At 41.4% G+C, this 22756-nt stretch overlaps 1 protein-coding gene across 3 annotated transcripts in view; it reads left to right on the forward strand.

Moving 5' to 3' along the window:
• Positions 1 to 22756, forward strand: part of FGF12 (fibroblast growth factor 12) — a 541519-nt gene that overhangs the window by 298944 nt on the left and 219819 nt on the right. The window contains exon 1 of one of the 3 annotated variants that reach the window (XM_053565439.1): positions 963 to 2834. The exons of the other annotated variants lie outside the window; for them this stretch is intronic. Within the exon in view, the coding sequence (XP_053421414.1) occupies positions 2636 to 2834 (199 nt within the window). The 5' untranslated portion in view covers positions 963 to 2635. Of the gene's footprint in view, positions 1 to 962; positions 2835 to 22756 lie in introns of those variants that run through there. 3 annotated transcript variants of the gene reach the window in all.

Raw genomic sequence — 22756 nt, forward strand, 5'->3', positions numbered from 1 at the left:
CAGGACTGGAAGGTCCTTCATACTAGTTTTAACTTGTGGGACTACTTGATTAAGTTTCTTAAACATCAGCTGTCATCACAAGCACTTCTGGACCTGACTGCGCGCCCCAGGGTGTTGTTGATGGCCTTCGCACACGTCACTTCCTCGCCCCACCTCCATTCATCCTCTGTGTAGGTTGCTCACTTGGTCCCTCTTTTTAGGGACTGTGACTGCTTTGCAGCTTTCTAGACAAAACCAAGAAATGTGGGTCCTAAGGAGGAAGAAACACCTTTTCATGTTTCAAAATGAGCTGAAGGTGGAGACCATCATGAGGGCCAAAGAAGCCATTGTTACTTTCTCCACTTCCTTACTAAACAGAGAATTTTACGCGCTGCTCGAGCTCACCGGAGAAAGGACAGGCCGCATTCTCCCAGTTCTCCCCTCCCCCAACCCCTTCCTTGTGCACCTGGGGCCTTTCAACCTGCCCACCGTTGTTTTTCGTGTGGAGGGACGGGGCAGAGCAGACCCGAGCTGCAGTTCCCTCACTCTGCCTCTTGAGAATTTCTCATCCAAACCTCAATCACGTAGGATTGCGTAGAGAGGAGAAAAGGGGAGAGACAGAAGACAGAGCGGGGGAGAGGAGTGACAGGAGGGAGGAAGGAGAGAAGGGAGTCTGGGAGCAGAGGGCGCGAGTAAAGGGAGCTAGATCCGAGCGCGCTGCGCTTCCCGGCGCCCCACGAGCCCGGCGCCTCGCTCGGCCCCACCTGGGCGCTCTTCTGCTCTCCCGCGGGTCGGCAGGAACCGTGGCTGCCGCCGGCCCTCCGTCCCACCCGCCGTCTCGGTGACTCTGGCCCAGACTGGAGTTTCCTGCGGAGCTGGCACTCCAGCCGAGAGAGCCGGTGGGGCCGGTGCGGTTCCGCGCGCCCAGAGCCTCAGCCCATGAATGGGACTCCGCCCTGAGCGCCCCCTCCCGGGCCCGGGGAGGCGGCAGCGCGGCAACTGGGGGCGCCCAGCAAGCCCGCGGCTCTGAGCCGCCACCCGCGCAGCAAGTTGGGGGAGTTGGCGGCCGCCCGCACCTGCCTCCTGGCCCCGGTCCCACAGTCCGCGTTTGGCCCCCTGGGACCGGGTTGCGCGCTCTGCGGTCTCCCGCCGTCGTCCCGGGGGCCTAGGGGCCCCGCCTGCACCCCCGGCGCCTGACCATGGTGGGCAGCTCCGGCCGGGAGCCGCAGCCACCGCGATTCGACGTCGCCCGCGGCCAACACCCGCCCAACCCGAGCGGACGCGCGGGTGTTCGCAGCGCGCGGGTCATTTCCTTCCTCCGCCGCGATGGGCGGCGCGGGACTGAGTGATCGGCCTCGCGTCGGGCCGGTAATCCCCATCTGATCTGCTGCCTGGGTGCTGCCGACTGCCGGGGCGCGCGAGCCTGGGGAGCCCGGGCGGCGCGGCGATGACCTGATCCGGAGCCCGCGGGGGCGCCCCCTCCTCCCCTCCCTCCCTCGCACCCTCCGAGCCTGTGCGGAGACCGGCTCGGTGCGGCGGCCCCGGGCGGACGATGGCGGGGAGCTCCAGTTAAAGGCGTGTGGGCGCCGAGCTGGAGAGGACACCTTCGGCATCGCTGCCTTTTGAGGGGGCTTATTTAAACTACTGAGTCATTCCAGATTTAGGATTCCCTAAATAATCACCAACTGTGCCCGTCTCGTGCCGGAAAGCCAGCGGAAAGAGCGCCGGCTCTTAGGACCCGGCAGATCGGCTCGCGCGGGTTGCTACCCCCGAGGGGTGCCCGGCCCTCGAGGATCTCCCTCCCTCCCTTCCCCCTCCTTCGCCTCCGGCTCTGTTTGCAGTGCTGCCGGCCTGAAGTCGCGCTCACCGCCCCGGGAAACATCTGGCTGCACCCCGCGCTCCTACCCAGACTCCGGGTACCGCTCCCACTTGGCGCCTCTCAGAATTCCAGAAGTCGGGGGGCTGGTCCCGGGAAAACCGCAGCCGGGGCGATGCATTCGGTGGACCTCACCCAGCCGGGACGGACCTCCTAATCTCCAGAACTGCGGGCCGCAGGGAGTTAAATCGCTGCCTTCCTTTCCTCTCTCGCGGTTGGTGGCTTGTTTTCTAAAGGAACGTTTTATTCACTTTTTAGTATTTTCTCCCGGGGGAGCACTGCCCGCTTGGGTCCGGACTCTGCTTTGTAAATGGGTTTTATATGTATGTATGTGTAGGTATACTTGGGACATCTCAGCACGCTTGCGCCTCTCCAGCAGGGGCACGGCTTGTTATTTTGGACATCCTTCTTTCCCTTCCACTTGGTACCCCGAACGCAGTGTGACTAAACTCCCCACCGCCCCTTGGACGCGGATCGCTTTGGGGTGCAAGTTTGGGGAGCAAACGCCTACTTCTCCGGGAAGGCCTGGGACCGCCCCGCTCCCGCTGCCAGAGGTTGGGGAAGTTTACATCTGGATTTTCACACGTTTTGTCGCCACTGCCCAGACTTTGACTAACCTTGTGGGTGCTGGGCTTTCGGTACTGCAGCCTCCTCAAATATTAGCACTGCCTCTCCGCGCCTGTCTGTCCCTCCCGGCCGCCGAGGTCCTGCCCTCGCCCCGGCGGAGCACGACCCGCGGGCACAGGAGCGCCTGGGGCCTGGGGCCCGCGCTGAGCAGCTATGGCTGCGGCGATAGCCAGCTCCCTGATCCGGCAGAAGCGGCAGGCGAGGGAGTCCAACAGCGACCGGGTGTCGGCCTCCAAGCGCCGCTCCAGCCCCAGCAAAGACGGGCGCTCCCTGTGCGAGAGGCACGTCCTCGGGGTGTTCAGCAAAGTGCGTTTCTGCAGCGGCCGCAAGAGGCCGGTGAGGAGGAGACCAGGTCAGTAGAAGCCCGGAGAGCGGGCCCCCGGAGGGCGACACCCCTTCTCCCCTTCCTCAGAGTACCCGAGGACGCCAGTGGAAGGGAACCAGGACCCCTCTCTTCTATTCTGGCCCCTCTTCCCTCCCCTTTTCTGGCGTCTTTCAACCACCCTAGGAGTTAAGAGCTTCTTTCTTGGTTCATCTTCAGGAAAACACTTTCTGCTTCGTTCAGTCTAGGCTCTAACTAGGATGTGAGTTGCACGTATGGATACACGTAGTTCGAAATAGCCTGTAGAGTCCTTGAGGACCGTGGCCGCCTCGTGCTTTCCTTCAGTCATTCATTCATTTTCTTGCTCTCCCATTCATCGGTCTATAGTGTGAGAGTACGTGCTGCCCACTGAGGACCTACAGATACAGAAAGCTCTCCCTTGTAATCTAGGATAGACACTTAGAAAACACCAGGTGAACTTAAATTTGTTCTTTTTAAACTCTTCCTCCAGCAACACATGGTATTGCTGCTTTCAGACATCCCCATTTCTCACTTTTCCATTTTCCCACATCCCTTCACTTCCTTTTATCTGGATCTGCCCCCTGTCTTGTTTTCTCCTTCCATCCATTCTCATGGTTTACAAGGATCCTCCCTCGTTAACTTTTCCGTCCTATTACCATTCTCTGCACACTGACGCTTACTTTCGGAACATTTAGGGGACAAGATAGTTTCCACAGTTTGGCCTGGGGGTGGGGGGTATTAAGAAAACTGAAAACTCAATTGAGATTTTCATGGCACGGCCTTTCTGAAGCTAATTCTCTTCTGAGGGCTTAAACTCAAATGATTGCTTTCTGATATGTCTATTTACAAAAGGAAATTGGATACCTTGAGTTTCAGTGTGATGCCTCCCAGCTCAAGCCAGGCCAGTGTTCCAGTTTAAGAGAATGAGAACAAAATTGCAAAAAGATCTGGCTTCCATTAGACTGTTGATCCTCTGGGGTTGTGGCATCAGGGTTATTTGCAATCTGCAGATACTGGACCCTTATGGTGGACAAGCAAAAGGGAACTGTGATCTAGAGGGGACGCCTGCTCTGTGCAAACTAGTTGATTAGTTTGCCTGTTTGCACCTCTGTGTTCTTTTGGTTTCCAGAAATGAGGCACATTGGCTAGGTTCTTGGGTTAAGGAAAACAGTTGAGAAGTCTGGGCAAGTGGGGTGCATAGTTAATTAGCTTAGAAATTGGGATTAAGTCTTAGAAGAAACCATCCCATTTCATTTTCTGTTGGGTTGTCATGTGATGATGAATAAAGTAATAAATTGCAGGAGTAAACAAAAATATTATGATCTTAAGGTGAGCTACTAAAGTCTCTGCTATTCTACATCCAATTAACATAGCCTATTTATTTTATAGAAGTGAATATTTATGCAAAAACTAGAATTATCCTTGAAAAATAAGTAATTCATATTGGGAGAAAATAAAATCACTTGTTTTGTTGTACAGGGATCATTTGGATGCCTTCTCTTAGGGTTTATGTAGTCTACTGGGGAACTTAAAGGCTCTGAACTCAATATGATGCTCTCATCTCAATCTCTGAAGTAGGTTCTTGCACTCTGCTTGGGATAATTATCCGAAGTTTTTGAGTTAATCCTACTCAGCCCCCTCAGCTAAATACAAAGTAATAGGAATGATGGATGGATTATATTTGTGAATGGGTGAGATAAAGTCATCTGATCTTGGTTGATTCGGAGATGAGCAGTGGCTTACTTTTGCATGGCTTAATTTGCATAACTTAATTTTGCATGGGAAGGAAGGACTGCATTTGTTGCTTCCTGTGGCCCTTTCCTTAGTATTTCATTAGAAAACAGAGAATTAGAGAGGATTTCTGAGTTTATTGTTTTCCTCCGTGTTCATGTAACGTGCTTCTCCTTTTCATCTAGTTAGTATTCATCTCAGCACAGAAGATCCTGACTGGTGACTTCCTTTAGCTAAAAGTGTCCCAGTGATAGGCAGAGAGAGATGGCAAGACCTGTTAAAATATTCCCAGTGCAAGGACACCATGCATGTGTTTGGCCACCACAAACTTCAGTTTGTTCTGAAGCTCAGTTTATAGAATGGGAGTGTGGTGTGTGGAAAAGGCTTTTCGGGAAGACAATAGTGTGCTATTATCCTTACTAACACAGCCAGATAATTAATCTGTTGATTTGCTGTCAGCAACCATGATTCACATAGCATGGGATGAGCCTATTTATGGAGAGATAGCACCTTCCACATCTCAATTTCAGAGAGGATTCTTTAGCTGGATTGGCAGGAAGTTGCTACACACCAAAAAGAAACACTATTTGAGGGAATCTGTTTTATAAGCACCTTGATGTTGTGTTCACCTGATATTTTAGCTATTCTTGAAATCAGTAGCCTTGCTAAGCCCTATCATTGTGAACTGCCAAGTGAGTCACAAAAGGTAAAGTGGTGAAATGGAATAATTTATCCTGATAAAGAATTGCTGCACTGAAACACAGGTTTCATTGAACAGACTTTCTAGGAGAGTGAGTCTGAGGCAGTGAGGCTAAGCCAAGTATTAGACGGGAAAAGCCATGGTAGTATTTCTGATGTCAGGGCTCACACACTCAGTATCTCTCCTCCTTTCTTAGTACACCAAATCCTGGTATGTATACGATTGAAACCTTATAAAGACAGTAGGGATCCAGAAGTTATGGCAAAGGGCTCAGATTTTAAAATTACCATAAAACAGAATGGAAACATGGGAAGTGGCAGGCCAGGATCTCACATCACCCAGCTCCAGGGTCACCATACACATGGGATGCTTTGTGAATGCTATCCCCGCAGCGCGATGTGATGGCTCTCCTTGGGATTGTACTGGAAAATACTTACCTTTATAAATGAGAAATCTTAAAGCCATAGCAAGTATGTGGTTTATCTAAGGTTACACAGCTAGCTTGTGACAAAATTGGAACTAGAACTAGATTTTTTGTTTTTTGCCTGTCTTCTTTGCAACACAACACAGAAAAAAAGTGTGTGAAGAAGAACTGGATGTCTTCTGTCAAAAGATGGAGTTATATGTGTGTATATGTGTATCAGGAGTTGGAATTAGTGTTGTCATTATTAACATTATAATTATAACAGGGATAGGGCAAAGCAGAAGAAGTAACTTGGAGAAGATGGCATAGGGTAAGAAAGGCAATTTGGGGCGGTGCCTGTGGCTCAAGGAGTAGGGCGCTGGTCCCATATGCTGGAGGTGGCGGGTTCAAACCCAGCCCTGGCCAAAAACCACAAAAAAACAAAAAAGAAAAAAAAAAAGAAAGGCAATTTGAGTTCAGAAGCAACCCCTTTAGATAGCTGAGATGCATTATTGAAGACCTCCAGCTAGCACAGGAATGGTTAGTACTTCAGGCCCTGTGTGACTGTAGCTCTTTCCATATGAAATGTTGGAGTTCCCTAACTGGCCCAAAGTACATTCATATGAATTACATGGCTTATTCATGTCCAACATTTGCTTTATTTTGAATAAAAACACTTGGACAGATGTTTGACTCTAAAATGATGTATGTTTAAACTCAGAAGTTACTGTAGGTAAGGGACGGCATTCGTAATCAAGAAGAAAAATGTGTTTATGGGACTTCTGAATGTCTGAGCAGCCACAGACCTTGGAGGTCATCCAGAATCAACCTTTCATTTTTCAAAGAGCCTCTTTGGAAAGTGCAGAGTAACTAGATAAGCTTAAACATAGGTATTTTAAGAGATTTTTGGTGTTTTTATTAGTTTTCTATGTAATTTAGTTCTTTCCATTAAACATTAAAGAATCATCAATTAGGAGAAACCCCTCCCCTAAAAATCTTTAGTATTTTTAAGTATTTGATTTTATATGCCCTTCCTTCTTTGTTTTTTAAAAAATGTGGCATATAATTACACTATGTAATAAATTTTAAAAGGATTATAATTTTACCAAATTTTGTTGATTTTCATTTATCTTATTTTTCAGAGTTCTTGTTTCTGATGTTGTAAAAATTGTGGTTATTCAAAAATTCAGTACTACTTTTCTAACTTGTTTTGGTAGGTGTATAGTATTTGTCAGTATACTCATTCAACATTTTTATTATAAAATCTATCTTTTTGCGTAGAGGAAGGAAGCATCAGAGGAAATAGGAACTTCAAGAAGAAAGATGATAGCAAAGGGGAAATATGCTTAATCATGTGATCTATGGAATATAAATTAGATTTTTATAAATTGACATAATTTGGTTAACATAGAGATGAGATTCAGAATAGAGTCATGACAGGTGATATTTTATGTTTGTAGCAAGTGCTTTGATTATATTTTCTCTTTTAAAAGTATGATTTATATCTCAACTACAGAATCAACTTAATTAAATGATATTTGCCTTGATGTTTGTTTTAAAAAAAGCTTTTCTCTTCAGAAACTCACCTCAGGTTTTAAAGTAGTATTTTGTTTGTTTTTTTTCTAAATTCTATTTTCTCTACAGCAGTTTATTCATTAACAAATTATGTTTCCATTGTAAGAACATTTTAAAATAGTAGGGATACTGTGATCTCTTGATTTCCTTCATCTCACAGAAATCTTACCAAGTCATATATGACTCAGGATTAAATCCTTAATGTTTTAATGAAGCTGGTGTTCTTCAACAGAATTAGTAAAACAATTTGCAGGAAATGAAGCAGTTTCTGTTTGAGGAGACAAGAAGAATGTTTTAGAAGATCTTTAGAAATTAACTTTGTCTCATAAAATTATATTTTATAAAGTCCAGGGCTTACTTATATAGCAGCATATAGTTTCTATTCCTGGTGAGGACATATTTGTGTATGGACATTACCTTATAGATTTGGTTTGGGAAATTTGTTAATATTGATTAATTTTTGTCCGTTTCTTGAGTGCTTCATCATAATATGCATTTATAGACTTTTACTTCTAGAATTGTTACAGATTTTTGAGGACTTCTAAAGATGGTGTTGTTAGACTTAGGAGATACATTTAATATGCTATGTTTTGGGTTTTAGCTAATGATTTTCCAATGCAATTAACAAAACTTTTCTGATGTTGGAATGCTTGGCAAGGAGTGAGTTGTGCAGGGCCTGGAAAGCCCCAGGAAGGGTCAGCAGTAGGAGCTATTATAATGTGACTTTTATTTTTAAACTGGCACTTTGGCTTTGAAGATGAGAATGGATTTCAAGGGAGGCAGAGTGGAAGCAAAGGAAGAGTAAGGAGGCTCATGCATCTGTCCCCACCAGCGGTTCTCAAAGTGCGGCACAGGGGCCCTGGGAACACCTTGATCCACAAGTTCAAAACTTTTCATAAAAATATTTCATAATAATACTAATTATTTGCCTTTGTACTTATCTGTCCCAAGCATCCAGTAGCTTTTCCAGGGACTGTGTGATCCAGGGGTATTAAAATGTTCCTCCCTTTTCCATGTGAGGCCAAGTTGTCGTGACATACTTCAGCCACACAGACATACCACAAGACGTTGAATGCAGAGGCAGGTTGAGAATCTGGTTGATTTCTGTTAAGCCAGACATAACAGAGATTTACAAACATATTCAAAACTGGTTGTTTCACTATTTTTTCTTTTGTTTTGGAGAATATAATTTTCATTAAAACAGGCTATATATGTTAACATTTAGTGGGTTTTTATTATTTTGGATAAACATTTAGAACGTTTGTTGTAATATCGAAATACAGTCAATATTGCGAGAGAGAACTCACAGAAACAAATGCTGTTATGGGTACTCACTAATACCTAGAAGTGTGAACAGGTTCTGAGACCAAAAAGTTTGAGAACCATTGGTCTAGGCTATAGATGATGTTGAAACCATACAAGGAATCTAAGAGTGGAGTGGCTATAGAGTGAGTAGAACCTGATGGGAGGGAAGGGAAGGAGCCTCAAAGATTCTAGGCTGACCAGTTCAGTAGTGGATCGTGTCTTTGCTGAGATGGAGGAGTGCCCCGGAGGAGCAGAGTCAGTAGGGGTCACACAATGCAATTGCCAAACTGCAAAGCACCAGAGAAAGCCAAGGTGAAAAACTGTGATTTATGTATTGTTTACTCGTCTTACAGTATATTGACGGTCCTTAATACCCATCTGTATGTTCCTGGTTCATACAGGGCAGTCTTTTTGCTGCTTTTCACATTCTGGAAGGGGAAAAGAGCTCTCTGGGGCCTCTTTAATAAGGATACTAATCTCATTCGTGAGGGCAGAGTCCTTCCCGCCTAATCACCTCCCAAAGGCCCCACCTCCTAATACCATCACCTTAGAGCTTAGGATTTCAACCTAGGAATTTGGGGAGGGCAGGAGGACACCAGCACTCAGTCTAGAGCACTGTCCTTGTCCTCATTGTTGAATCTTCCTCGTGTTTCACGGTGTCCCGAAACTGAGCTGTGCGACGTGGTATGTGTGTGTGCCTCATCCTCCTGGAGAGAATGTGAGTTTCTGAGGACGTGTTCCCCGGCCAGCACTAGTTTCTCAGCACATAGCACACTGCCTGTGTCACTGCAGTTCTTCAGTTGCCATTACATCAGTGAGTAAATGGCACACTGACTCATGGGCTGAGCCTCTGGGATTCAGAAGTTGGTGTTTCCACTTCCCCCATATGGATGCTGAGGTCCTTGCAAGCCTGGGGCTTCCCAGCGTCAGACTTTAGATTTGAACTCAGGTTTGCTTTTCCTAATCCAGTTTTCTTCTGACTTTGCCAGTCAGCTCTGCTGGAAATGTACCTCCGTTTTCTTCCTTGAAAAAACAAGGGTGTTGTGTTTAAGGGTATCTAGGGGATTTTTTTTTTTTTGCTTGAAAATCTGTCACTTATAACTTCTCACCCAATAGAAATACTCGAGAATAGATACATGAGGCATAAATATGCTCCCTGCTTCTTACTTTAGGTTGTTATTGTTGTTTCTTTATTCGTTTTGGAGGCAGTATCTCCCTCCGTGTCCTGGGCTAGAGGACAGGAACGTCATTATAGCTCACTGTGACCTGCAACCTCAAACTCCTGGGCTCAAGCAATCCTCCTCCCTAGTCTCCTGAGTAGCTGGGACTACCGGTGAGAACCAAGACATATTTTTCGTAGAGACAGGGTCTGACTGTATTGCCTGGGCTGGTCTTGAACTCCTGGGCTCAATCAATCCTTCTGTCATGGCCTCCCAAAATGCTGAGATGATAGGCTGAGCCACCATGCCCAGCTCTTTTCTTACATCAAAAGGAAGGACAAAAACTGTTTTCTTAGTGTGCTGTTTTAGATGTTCCTAACCGCATGCCATGGTTTAATTACCTGTGATGCACTAATAAATGAATCTTGTCTAAATTATTGGTCTTTCTTTTCACCCCAGGGTAGGCCTGTTCTCTTCCCCTCAGTTGCACACAGCGTTAGAGACTTTAAAACTAAGGTCAAAAGGGAGATTGAAACGAAGTGTGAAAGAGATTTATGAGAGAAAAACTATAAACTTGTGTAAGTTGTTATAAAGAGAGAAAAATAAAAATTTCTAGAAGAGATATTTTTTATTGCCCCGGTGATTTAAATGTTGAATTTTAATCTTGGGAGTTCAAAAGATGACTCAGATCACCTTCCAGTGCCCTAGAATCAGATAATAATCCCCAAATAATTAAGAACCAGGGGGAAAATTTAAATAAGTACCAAAGATAGACATCCATGTTTAAATCATCATCTTAGAACAAATGTCAGATTCCATTTTTGAACAAATAGCTCTAGTAGAGCTGTCCACATAATGTCCATTCTCTATGCAACCTCAGATCACCCAATGTAGATCACTCACAGTAAAGGTTCATCCATGTCTGGGTAGTAAATAAAAAAGATGGAAAATAAAGCAAATCTTAAATTTTAAGGAAACTCTTGTTTCCCACCATGGAGCAAGCAGTGTAGGGTTACCGCCATGCTTTCTTGTTTCAAAGGAAGATTATGGAAGATTTTTGCAACCAGAGTGTAGCCATGAAAGGACGAGGAAGTGACATATGAGAATTCCAGGGAAGGAGGTATATCTATACATACATACGTAAGTATATTTTGCTTGTTTCAGGTTAATTTGAGGGTACAAAAATTAAGTTACAGTGTTTACTTTTTTTAGGTAAAGTCCCTCTTATGCTTGTGTCCTGCTCCCAAGAGGTGAGTCATATACCCTAACATTGTGCCCATTAAGCGGGAGCACACCCAACCCCACCCTCTTCCCCTTTTTCAGCTCCCTCATTGCCCTACTCCCCACCTTGAATTGATCTGAGGTTTTCTCTTCTGTGGCGTGTATTATTAGATCGTATATTCATATTGAGTACGTTGGATTCTTGCTCTTCCATTCTTGTGATACTTTATTAAGAAGAATGTGCTTCAACTCCATGCAGGTTAATGCAAAAGATGAAAGGAGGTTATACGGATAGAAGCCCAGGCACCCTCTGTAGGCCTCATGTAGGGTATCTCTATGAGAGACTGGAGATTTACTTTCCCTTAGAAAGTGAGAGTCTTTTATTGCCTCCCTGCCTCACTGTGTTTCTCTGACAGGCCCTGGGCCATTAGCCTCTGCAGCTTTTGCTCAGGAGAGCAGTTGGCAGCATTGTGCCTGGGCCACCTCCTCATTCTGCAGCTCTGACTTTCTGCCTACTCCTCCCTTTCCACCTATAGGTCATGAGAAAAGCAGGCCCAAGAAGGAAACTTGCTTTGAAATTATGCTTTTCCCAGTGTTTCCACAAGAGTCCCTTCTTTGAAATGTTTATGAGTGCATTTTCTGCGTTACCACGTGGCTTCTTGAGTTAGAGTCTGCTGTTAGGACTGCCATCTCGGCTGGGAGCCTGTTCCGTCAGGGTAGATTTTGATGTGGTAAAAATGAAGACTCCGATTGGCTTTTGGTCGTGACTTTCATTACTCTCACCTAAACTGTCTTTTTCATGCTAAGCAACCATATTCAACTGGTTTCCCTTGAGCTGATGGGCACACCTGTCAGAGCTGACCAGCAGCAAGCTTTGTGCACCTGTTGACTCCAGGCAGGTGTCTGAAATTCTGATTTGAAAACTTTCACTGGAACTGCAATTTGGTTAAGACTTTTGTCTCAGAAAATTATATATTCTGCTCTTGAGGGTGATTATCTGTGACATCAGCCTTGAGCAGTCCACGTTGAGTTTAAATTAGAAAACATGAGAGTTCATTGTAATCCACCCACACCCCTCATGGAAGAAAGGATTGAGACTCATAGTGGGTAAATTAGGTCATTGAACTAGGAAAGGAAGAGCAAGGATTGAAATTTATCATAAACCTCTACCTTATTGCTTCATAACAGCTGTCTCCTTGTGGGGGCATTGCCCAATGCTTATAGCAAAGGAAACGTGGGTAGCTGATTTTAAATACATACGGTCAAGTTGAATTGCCAGACACCTATTGAGAATGTCATGCACTTGAAAATGGGATACAGAAATGATGAGAAAGTCTTTGTCCTTTTTGTGTATGGCAATATATAATTAAGATTTGTTAATTCTCGCCACCAGATTTGTATTACTGTGCTCCAAGTTGCAGTTTTTGATGTGTTATTTTGGGCAGTTTCTCCTTTAATTTCTGTATTCCAAGAAAAATAATAATTTCTTAATTTAAAAAAAAATTAGCCACAATCTGTCTTTCAAAAATGCACGTGTGAGTTCAGTGCCTGCCTGAGAGCATACAGTTTTATTTTTACATCTTTGACATGAATAGGCAGCACAATCAAGGTTCTTTCTTTCCCTCTTTCCACATACTGCTCTAGCCAGCTCCAGCCTTCTTGACATTCATAGAACATTACTGCATCTATCCATTTAAGCTCCTTTATTTCACAGCTATTTTTTTTTCTCCTCCAGGGATGCTATTAACCTCCACACTTATCCTTCACTTACCCAGATGCAACCCTTCATTTATCCAACCTGCTGCAGTCCTGCCCATTGTTCCAAACCCAGTTCAACTCCCATCTTTTCTGCCAGATCTTCTCAAATCCTCCCAGGCTTTGTATCTGTCTAGGTGTCTGTACTTAATTTGTCTTGTCTTGTAATTACTGTGCAGGTACCTGTCTGTCTCTGCTGCTAGGGTGTGCATTTCTGCAGGGCAACAGCCCTGTCATGTCAATGCTTTCCACATAGTAGTTGGTCAGTCTACATAGTAGGTGGTCAGAAATAACTCACCAAGATGAAATTACTTCCAGTGGTGACTAACGCACTCATGGCATCAGTACTAGCCTGGCTCTAGGGGAATTTCTGCACAGATATGACCATGCTGAGCAAGAAAAGAAATTGGTATTTTAGGCTAATGTTAATTTATCTTCATTTGATGTTAAAATAAAAAATATCATGAATCTGTTTTAATCCGATATATGGCTATTAGATAATGCGTACAAACCCATGTCTTCCATTTCTTCCAGACCCAACTTCTAATTGCCACTTGTTTCACTCCTTATGTACTTTGCCTAAACTCTTATGAAGGGGGAGTTTCTAAGGGAATGCTAAAAGGGAGAGGGGTGTATTTATATTAATTTATGTCTTTGCCCCAGAAACCAAGGGGAAGTAGGTGATGCAGCTCATTTGGAAAAGGGCCCATTTCTATTTTGACTGACTTAGATATCTTAGCATTGGGTGAATGAGTAATAACTCTTACCATTGATTTCAGATTTAGTCTTGTCTGGTCCTTACACTTACAGTTGAGACCAACAACTCATTTTAATGTTAAATACCCTCGAGAGAACATATTCACTGCGGCTTTTCTTTCCTTGGTGAAGCTCTAAGTGGTGGGGAAAGATAATATTGATTGGGTCTAATGAAAAAGTTTCCTTCCGTTGACTCTTTAACCACCTTGGTTTTTCTCCTTTTCTCTTTTAAAGCTACTAATAGCAGCATTAAGTAAGTCTTCTGTGTATGCAACAATCTTCTGTATTTATTCTTTTGCTTGGTTTGAAACCCAGCCTTTTATTTGTTAAAGAAGATATGAATAAAAGATGTTTTCAGTTCAGTCTAAGGTAGGCGTGGTGTCATAGAAATAACCCTGGACCCAGGAGTCAGACTCCTTATGACCTTGGGGCAATTGTTTTTCTTCCCTTCAGCTTAGTTTCCTCATTTTCCAAACAAAGGGGTTACTATCAGGTGATTTTTGAGATTCCTTCCAGCTTTATTATTCTTGATGTATATTTCTGGTGTTAATAGATGGATGGATTCCAAAATATATGTCGGATATAGGAAAATAGCTTAATAATATGTTTGATATGAAGTTCTAGATTTAATATATATATTAAATGGAATTCAAAAATTTAACATTTTTTTGTTTAACAAATCTCCTATATATTCTTTATTTGTTCTTAGATTCATTAATGTAATTATACACGAATTGACCGTATTTCCAAATTTTCCCTGTATTATTTTAGTGTCTAGAATTTCATTGAGCATTCAAGATAGACTGTTACATAAGTTTGGACCACAGCCCTGGAAAGATTTATTAAAATGGTAGAATTAGCTTTTGTTTCAATCAAAATACGTTTATTTACTTATTAGTAGAGTCTCAAAGAGACAATAACAACAAAAATCAGATAGGGAAAGTTTCTCTTCAAGAGTTATATGTATACCATGGAATATAATTCAGCTATAAGAAATGATGGAGACTTTACATCTTTCGTGTTTACCTGGATAGAGTTGAAAGACATTCTTCTTAGTAAAGTCTCATAAGGATGGAAAAAAACACACACACAATGTATTCAATACAAATAAGAAACCAATATATAAATAACTACAAATCCACACCAAAGAAAAACGTAACTGTAGTCTAGTGAGGGGGAAGGGAAAGAAGACGAGGGGCTGGGGGTCAGAGAGGGTGATTGGTGGGTTTCCACCTAATGTGCACAATGTGGGGGTGTTCAGCATGCTCCCTGGGTGAAGGGCTCAACTACAACATGAACTTTACCTTAGAAATGAAAACAATGTAACCTAAACATTTGTCCCCTCTCATCAATCTAAAATAAAAATAAAATAAAACAGGAAAGGAATTATATGATAGTGAGTAAAAATTGGAGACATTTCTGAACACACTAGTCTAGGATGTCATATTTCAGGACAGTTTTAAATTTAAATTTAATGGCAATGTAGGAAACTATAAAATGCCACAGGAATTGGAATTCATTAATACAATGAATTGATGTAGAGAAAAGAAAGGCATGACTTAATTTTCAAGTTTTTAGATTTCCCAGATACTGGGATATACCTTTTTAGATATGTTTTCCACCATAACTTCATCAGTTATGGAAGGAAGAAACCAACATTTACTAGATACATCAGTCTTGACATTCTCTTAGAATCATCATATTTAATATTATGGACAGTTGGTGAGATTCAGTTGTGCTTGCTTATGGTAATATTGCAAGCTTTAGAAGGGAAAGGGTATAATTAAAATACTGCCTAAAATGATGCTTCAGGGTTTTTTTGAGTTTCACTTAGGTTTATCATCCACCTCATCTGTTCCCATAGATGTTCCTGGTGTTTGACCTTTTTCTTCTGTATGTTCTTCTCTTATATGTGTAGCACAATTATATATAGGTAAATTTAGTTTTATCTTTTTTGTAGTGTTGCTTATGTTACCTCACCAAGAATGAACTTGACTTGTTCCCTGAATTTGAATTCTAATGCAAAGTCAGTTTTGACCAATCCACAGAAGGGTTCCTTTAGCTTCTGAAAAGAATGTTACAACAATCATGTAGAGGCTGCATCATAGTATGTACCGAACACGAGGAGTCTTTGGAGAAACAGTGTGGAGGGCTCCTGGAACAGGATTATTTCTCCGTATGTAGATATGACTTGAGTGTGAATATAGAGTTCTGTTGAATCACTGGTTGGTTTACTGTTTAATTAGAACATGATGGTAATGAAGTCATTTCCTGAGGTTAGTCTTAATGTAAAATGTGACCCGTAATCTATTTCATGCTAAAGGACAAAGCCTAGCATATTGCTTGACACCACACATATCACATAGAATACCTTTGTTTAATGAATAATCTTGCCATTGACATAGTCTTAACCAAAATTGGGTATATCCAAATTATTACTCTTGGTGAAGAGAGAGATGGGGGAGGCACTCAACAGTGCTTCACGAGCATCCAATCCATAGAGTCATCTTCATATATGCTATGATCTTTTGGGAAATTCAAATTTGTCACGTGAAATGTTCTGATTCAGCTCTGTCCCACTCATATGTAGAAAAAAAAAGCAAAACTATAGACCATTAATATAATAATTATAAAGTTTCAGGGTTATAGGGGACTTTAAAGGTCATCTAACTATGTTTGGGGGCCCCTGACCTCATCACTTCTATTCATTCCATCATGTTTTCAATTACTTGACAAATGTCTGTTGTCTGCTTGTCTGTCTAGTATTGAAGTATGGGTCAGCAGAGCAAACTATACAGACTTTTCCTTCTGCTAAGGAGGTTATGGGTCAGTGGAGTAGAGAATGTTAAATATTTCATGTGCATTTCAGCTTTCTGCTTGAACCTTCCTATCTCCAGTGGCTAGATGTTACCTGTGTTATCAACTCTAATTATTAAATGATGTTTTTCTCAAGTTAACTAAAAGTCTGTCTCCTGAAAATTTCTTAATTCAAGTCATCTGGGAAACAAAAACAAAAGCAAAGAGCAAAACTCTCATCTCTTTTCTCTGTTTCTTTAGATCGATGCTTTTCAACTTTAATGTGCATACGAATTAGGTGGAGATCTTGTTAAAATGCAGATTCTGATTCAGCAAGTCTGGGGTGATTTGGGGATGCTCTCCGAGGAGATACCAGTGCTGCTAGTCTGTTGACCACACATTGGGTAGCAAGGCTTCAGACTACGTATAACTGAAAGCTGAGGTGCCACATCACCTCACTTTTTCTCCTAATCCCATGTCCTATCACCTCTAGGTTGTCTTCCCTAGTTTCTCAGCTGTTTCTTAGACAATGTGGCTTCAAGCCCCTTGACAAACTTGGAAGTTGAGAGAGACTTGGTCAGGTAATTCAGTCTTTCTCGTCCTCAGTTTTCTAATCTCAAAATCAAGACCAAATATGTACCTGTCCTCTGCCCTTTCAGAGAAAGAATTTATAGCTCCTGAAATCATATTTCATCCAGGAGGTGTGTTGACCTCCAATTTATCCATTTTGTAGAGGACGTTGCTTGAAATCAAATGTAATAATCCAGATTTGGTCTGATAAAGCCGGAGTGAAATACCCTAAGTCTAGATTAGACTTTCTGTGAGGTCTTTAGGAGATCACGTTCCCTCTCAGCACAGTAATATTTGGTTAGCTGCCCTTGCAGCTGCTGTTTATAATGTGCTTTGAAGAAAGAACTTTATAATTTCACAGTAAGGATTTCATTATTTTTTAATGTTAACCAAACTCCTAGGATTTTTGTAAGAGGTTTTTGCCTGTGTTTTAAAATTAAGTCTCCAGTTGGTCTGGACCTCCTCTGAGTTGATTCAGGCACTTTTACAGGTAGATTTCACAGCATGTAAACGAAATGCTCCAGGGCCTGAATGTGCTCAGTTTTAAGAGTTCTAAGCTTATTGTTGTTCACAATTTCCTTGTTCCAGTCTGTGAACTAATGTGATGAAGGGATATACATTTTGCTAATCCCAAGTCAGTCCTTGTCTTTGTCCTTCCTACACTCCTGCTTTTCTCTTCTCTCCGCTGTGACTTCTCCTTGGATAAGCTCATCTTATTAACTTCGCTTGTCTCCTCTGTGTTTCTCATCCACACATCGACATCTGACTTCCTCGTACAGATTCCCAGCTGCACGTTAGATACCTCTGTGTACTCAGATGCAACACGACTCACTTCAGATGTATTATCTTCCTCGGGATCCCATTCTCCTTTTGATCTTGAGTTTCCCATCTCAGTAACTAACACTACTAGTGATTCCTAGGAGACAGCAAATATTGATAGTTTTCTGACACCAACCTTCACATCTTCCAAGTTGGAAACCCCACTTACCTTTGACTCATCTCCTCTTTAGCCTCATATCCGTCACACACCTCATTGATTTTATCTCTGTACTGTTTCATTATTTTGTTTCTTCATCAAGTACTAAATAAGGCTTTCTGGGAACTATGCGGGATAGCAAGATGAATCAGGCACAGACATTGGAATCATGTAACTGACTACCTTTGTTCCATATTACCTTTCTTCATCCTTCCTGCCATAATTTAGGGGCTTGTTAAAACCTGAAATGCTGTAAAATCGCAGACGTGGTATCCCAATCTCCCTTTTCTTGAATTCCTGACAATTCTTTACATGGACTTACAAAATATACTATCAGGTAATTTTCCTATTAAAAACCTTTTTAGAGATTCTGAACTGCTTACAAAAACACCTTTTAAACGGCAAATGACTGTGCTTCCCTGAGATTTCGTCCCACCAGTCCCTTGAGCCTGTCACGTGGGGCACACAGCCCCCACACTCTGAGAACCACATTTGATCCTAGGCGGGAAGCTGAGAAGAATTTCAACAGCCAGTTGATGTGGGTGGTAAGCACATGAACAAATAAATGAATAGAGATGGGAAACTTTGGCTGCATGTCCCCACAGGTACCAAAACTCAAAAATAAGGGCATGAAAGATTCTCTCCTATCCCTCCATTTTGATAGCTCTCCCATAGTTTGTAACCTAAGCAGCCATCTTGGATTCGTTCTAAGGAAGTAAAACTCATGGGCATTTGAATATTTTTCCTAAACTAAGTGAACTAAGTCAGTGATTATGAGTCATCTCATAGGAGAGTTTTTTTTTTTTTTTTTATGCTAGGTTACCATAGAGCTTTTCTTGGTTTAGATTAAATATTTTGAAATTGAAAAGAGAACATGAGAACATAATAGTTGACTACCGGAAGCTCTTTTATTGCGTAGGTGTTATTGGGTGATGATCTTAATCCATGATGTAATATTTATTCCCTTGATTTTTGCACACCATCTAATCTAATTGTAGCTTGTACTTGATCATTCGGATTTATAAATTCTCCTAGAAATTATGCATTTTGAACAATGGGTCTTAAGAGAATGCGTACTTATTAACCTTTTGTATCAAATAGAGTTTTTAAATTGATTTTAAGTAAAGTCAGAATAAAGTAAAACTGATCTAAATTTTTGCTTTTGCTCCTTTTTATTTTGCTAAGTCAATTAAACACCGAAGACTAGAAATGCTCAGTTTCCTTTTTAAAATCAAGGGTGGAAAAAAGGGAGTGCTCATGCTAAAAGGATAGCATTAAAATATATGTAAGAAATTCTTAACTTTTGCCTTAAGGAAATGCTCAGTCCAGATTGACCCAAATCTCAGGGGGCAAGTGTGGCACATGCATTGTTAGTGTAAATCTTTTCACGTTCGTTTGCCAATTCAGTTCTGTTTCATTGTAAGATTATCTTGTTTTTTCCTTGGGTATCTTAGTTTCCTTCTAACTTTTTTTGTTCTTTTTAATAATTTCATATTATAAACATCAGTGTCAGTAAATGACAAAATTCGACACTGGCTTCTATTTCCCAAAACATAAATAAAAGTTTTTGCTTATTTTTCTCCTTTTCCATATGTTTCACTTTTTAAAAAACTGAATACACATATCTTTTAAACCATATTTTTCAAATTTGAATACTTATTTATAGTATTTCATAGTTGGGTGTCATACAGCAAGTTGCTTTCAAAAATGTGAAATGTTTTTAAAACAAATTTATGATGGCTTTAAATAAAAAGCAAATGGTACCAATTTCTAAATTTCTATTTTACTTTCTATATCTATTTTCAACTCATTCCTTTTATTATTATATCTAAATGATGTAATTGCCAGTTATGTATCTTGTTTAATAGACTGAATTTTCTTAGGGTATGATTCATATCTGATTTCTAATTACAACCTCTACAACATCTGGCAATATATCTGGCCCATCAGTACTTTTCCCTATAAAACACATCTAATGTATGTCAGTCTCTGTCATTTCACACATTTTAAGTTTAATGCACTATAAATCCTAATACCCTCTGATACAGTGATTCATTTTATGTAGTGGAGATTCCATTGCACAGATTTGGATTGCCTTTACTTACTTTTATAAATACTTATGTTTTATGTATGTTCAATTACATAAAATAATTAAGAGTAGCCATAATCAAACTTTAAAGGCATGACATTTCTCTTTTGTTACATTTATTGAAAATAACTACCCTGAAATAATGAAGTAAGACATAAAATCTATTTTTAAACGTTTATCAAAGATTATTTAAGTAGAGTTGGCTGTCTGAATTATTTTATTAATAAACTATTTTCCTTCCATATACCTTTGATTCTTCTGAACCTTAAAATTCTGAGCTTCTTAGTAGCTCCTAACTGGTGTTAGACTTGTCACATCTATTTGTGAAATCATAAAAGGACCAACCATGAGATGTCATTCAAGTTCTTTCTCTGAGATATAATAAAATATTAACCAGCTTCTCTGTAGAGTGTTTCCGTGGGCAAGCAGGCCAGGGCACGTGATGAGTCACACCACACGTATCAGGGGGTATACCCCCAAGCTGGAAGGGGCTGTGCTCCTCGAACACAGTGGAGATTTCTTGCCAGCAGTTGCTCCTTTTCATGTTCATATTGCTGTTGTTTGTATTGTACAATTTATAGAGATATTCATATTAGAGATAAGAAAGCAGCAGACAGGTTAGTGAGAACCTTTATGGAAAGTTTGACACCTTTAACAGTAAGGTAGAAAAAGACCCTAGCCCTGTACATGGTACATTGTAGTGTTCAATAAACTGTAGTTTCTTTTTTGTCCTCCAACCCCCAGCTTTTGACTCTAATTCAATGTTCTTTATATTATACAAGATTGTCTCTACGAGTTGCCTTTTTATTGGGTAAGTGAGAATAGGTTTTTTTTGTGACAGTCTCACATGTCGCCCTCGGTAGAGTGCTGTGGCATCACAGCTCACAGCAACCTCAAACTCTTGGGCTTAAGCCATTCTCTTGCCTCAGCCTCCCAAGTAGCTGGGACTTCAAGCGTCGCCACAACGCTCGGCTATTTTTTGTTGTTGTTGTTGTAGTTGTCGTTGTTTCGCAGGCCCGGGCCAGGTTCGAACCCGCCAGCCCCGGTATATGTGGCCGGCTCCCTAGCTGCTGAGCTACAGGTGCCAAGCCAAGGTTGTTGTTGAGTACCTACTCAAATGGTCATTTTCAATTTGTCTTTTCCAGACACTTCTCTGTTTTTGTTCATGCATTGTCTTGTATATAGAAAGAAAAATGAAAAAAATATAAATTATGTAAATCACTCTAATATATTGGTGCCTTCCTTTAACTATCATATTCTTCTGGATTCCAGTTAGGAGATAGAACTGTATATCTATAATAAATTTAAGAAAAAGAGAAAAGTAATATTTTATGAAATTTGCATGTTGTTTGGGAGGATGAGGTTTATAAGCAAGCATTGATTCCCTGGGTTATACATCAGTCAGAATTTATGACATGAAATCTGTGTAGGGAAAATCAAATAATGAAATAGGACTTAAACAATGATTTCTGTAAACTATATTTATCATGTGTTCCCAAGCCACATGGTGTGTGTGTCTGTGTGTACACACACGTGTGTACACATATAAACATAATTGTGTTTATGAGTGAATGAGCTATCAAGAGGAGTATAGTATTCAAAACCTTAAAAATCCCACATAGCAGTATGTACTCAGTCAGCCTGGAACTGCAGACTTCGCTCTGAAGAGAATTAGATGTGTTTATCATTCATTCTACATTTATTCACCCATATTGGAAACTTATGTTCTAGTAATTGGGCTAAGTAACAAGTACTTAAACCTTTTTGAACCCCAATTACGTTAATAATAACCCTAATCGAAAGAGATAAGTAAGAATACTAATGAGTCCTTTTAAGTCTTATATAGAGGCCTTTTCCTGGACTTTTGCCTGGACTCTACTGATACCTTTCTCTGGTATGTTTTTCTCCAGGGGAAAGGGTCAGAGGGTTGAAGGGTCCTGTTCACCTGAATGCCCTGCTTCCCCATTTTGTGCCACACTTTGGGTCTCTGGAACCTGGAAGTCTGTACCCAAACATCACTGAGCCCCCTTCCAGAAGCTCTCTGGACCTCTTCCTTGTCTTGGCTCCCAAGGGCACAGTGCACTGGAAAGAGGATGTCCCTTTTGCCTGAAAGTTTGCTAAGGCTGTTTGCAGGACGTACCGATGGTACCTGGATGTATAAGCTTTTGTGGCCCTGTGAATCCACATGGGGCCTCTGGCAATGCTGGGGGAGGGGAGAGAAGAGGTCTGCACTAGGAGCTAGGGGTGAGTTCTCTCAGTCCTGCCTTAGCTGGTGAAAGACTGAGGAGCCCAAGAAATCTGTTTGCATTAGAAAGGTATGCTTTTCAAGTACACAACCAAATGCATTTTATTTGACAGTGAGTGAGCTTGATTTTTAAATTTAAATATTAGATACATGATATGTAGGTCTCTATTTGTTTTCCCTCCCTGGACACTACAAATTTTAAAGTTGGGTTTGAATAATGCCTACCTTAAAAGTGTGTTTTGGGGAACAAATACAATGTAGATATTAAAATTTTATCTAATTTGCAAAAAGTCTACATAAATATAAGATATGTTATTATATTACAATATAAAAATAAACACTATCAGAAGGAGCCTAGTGGTAATGAGTACTTGATATTTCACAGATAGCCACGGTACCTAATGCTCAGGATATCACAGGCATGACTGCTGCGGACGTATATGACATGAGAGCCATTTCATAACTGAAGCACGTGCTTTCTGAAAAATCATCTCTTTTCCTTTCTTCCTTGACTCAATCTCTCATCTATCAATCAATTATCTCTCTACCTATGTCTGTCTGTCGCTACTGAATACAGATGAGGACATTGTAAAACAGAGAAGGTAAGTGACTCCCTCAAAATGAAAGGGATAGAAATGGAAATTGAGTC

Source organism: Nycticebus coucang, chromosome 16 (genome assembly GCF_027406575.1).
Source record: "Nycticebus coucang isolate mNycCou1 chromosome 16, mNycCou1.pri, whole genome shotgun sequence".
Classification (NCBI taxonomy): domain Eukaryota; kingdom Metazoa; phylum Chordata; class Mammalia; order Primates; family Lorisidae; genus Nycticebus; species Nycticebus coucang.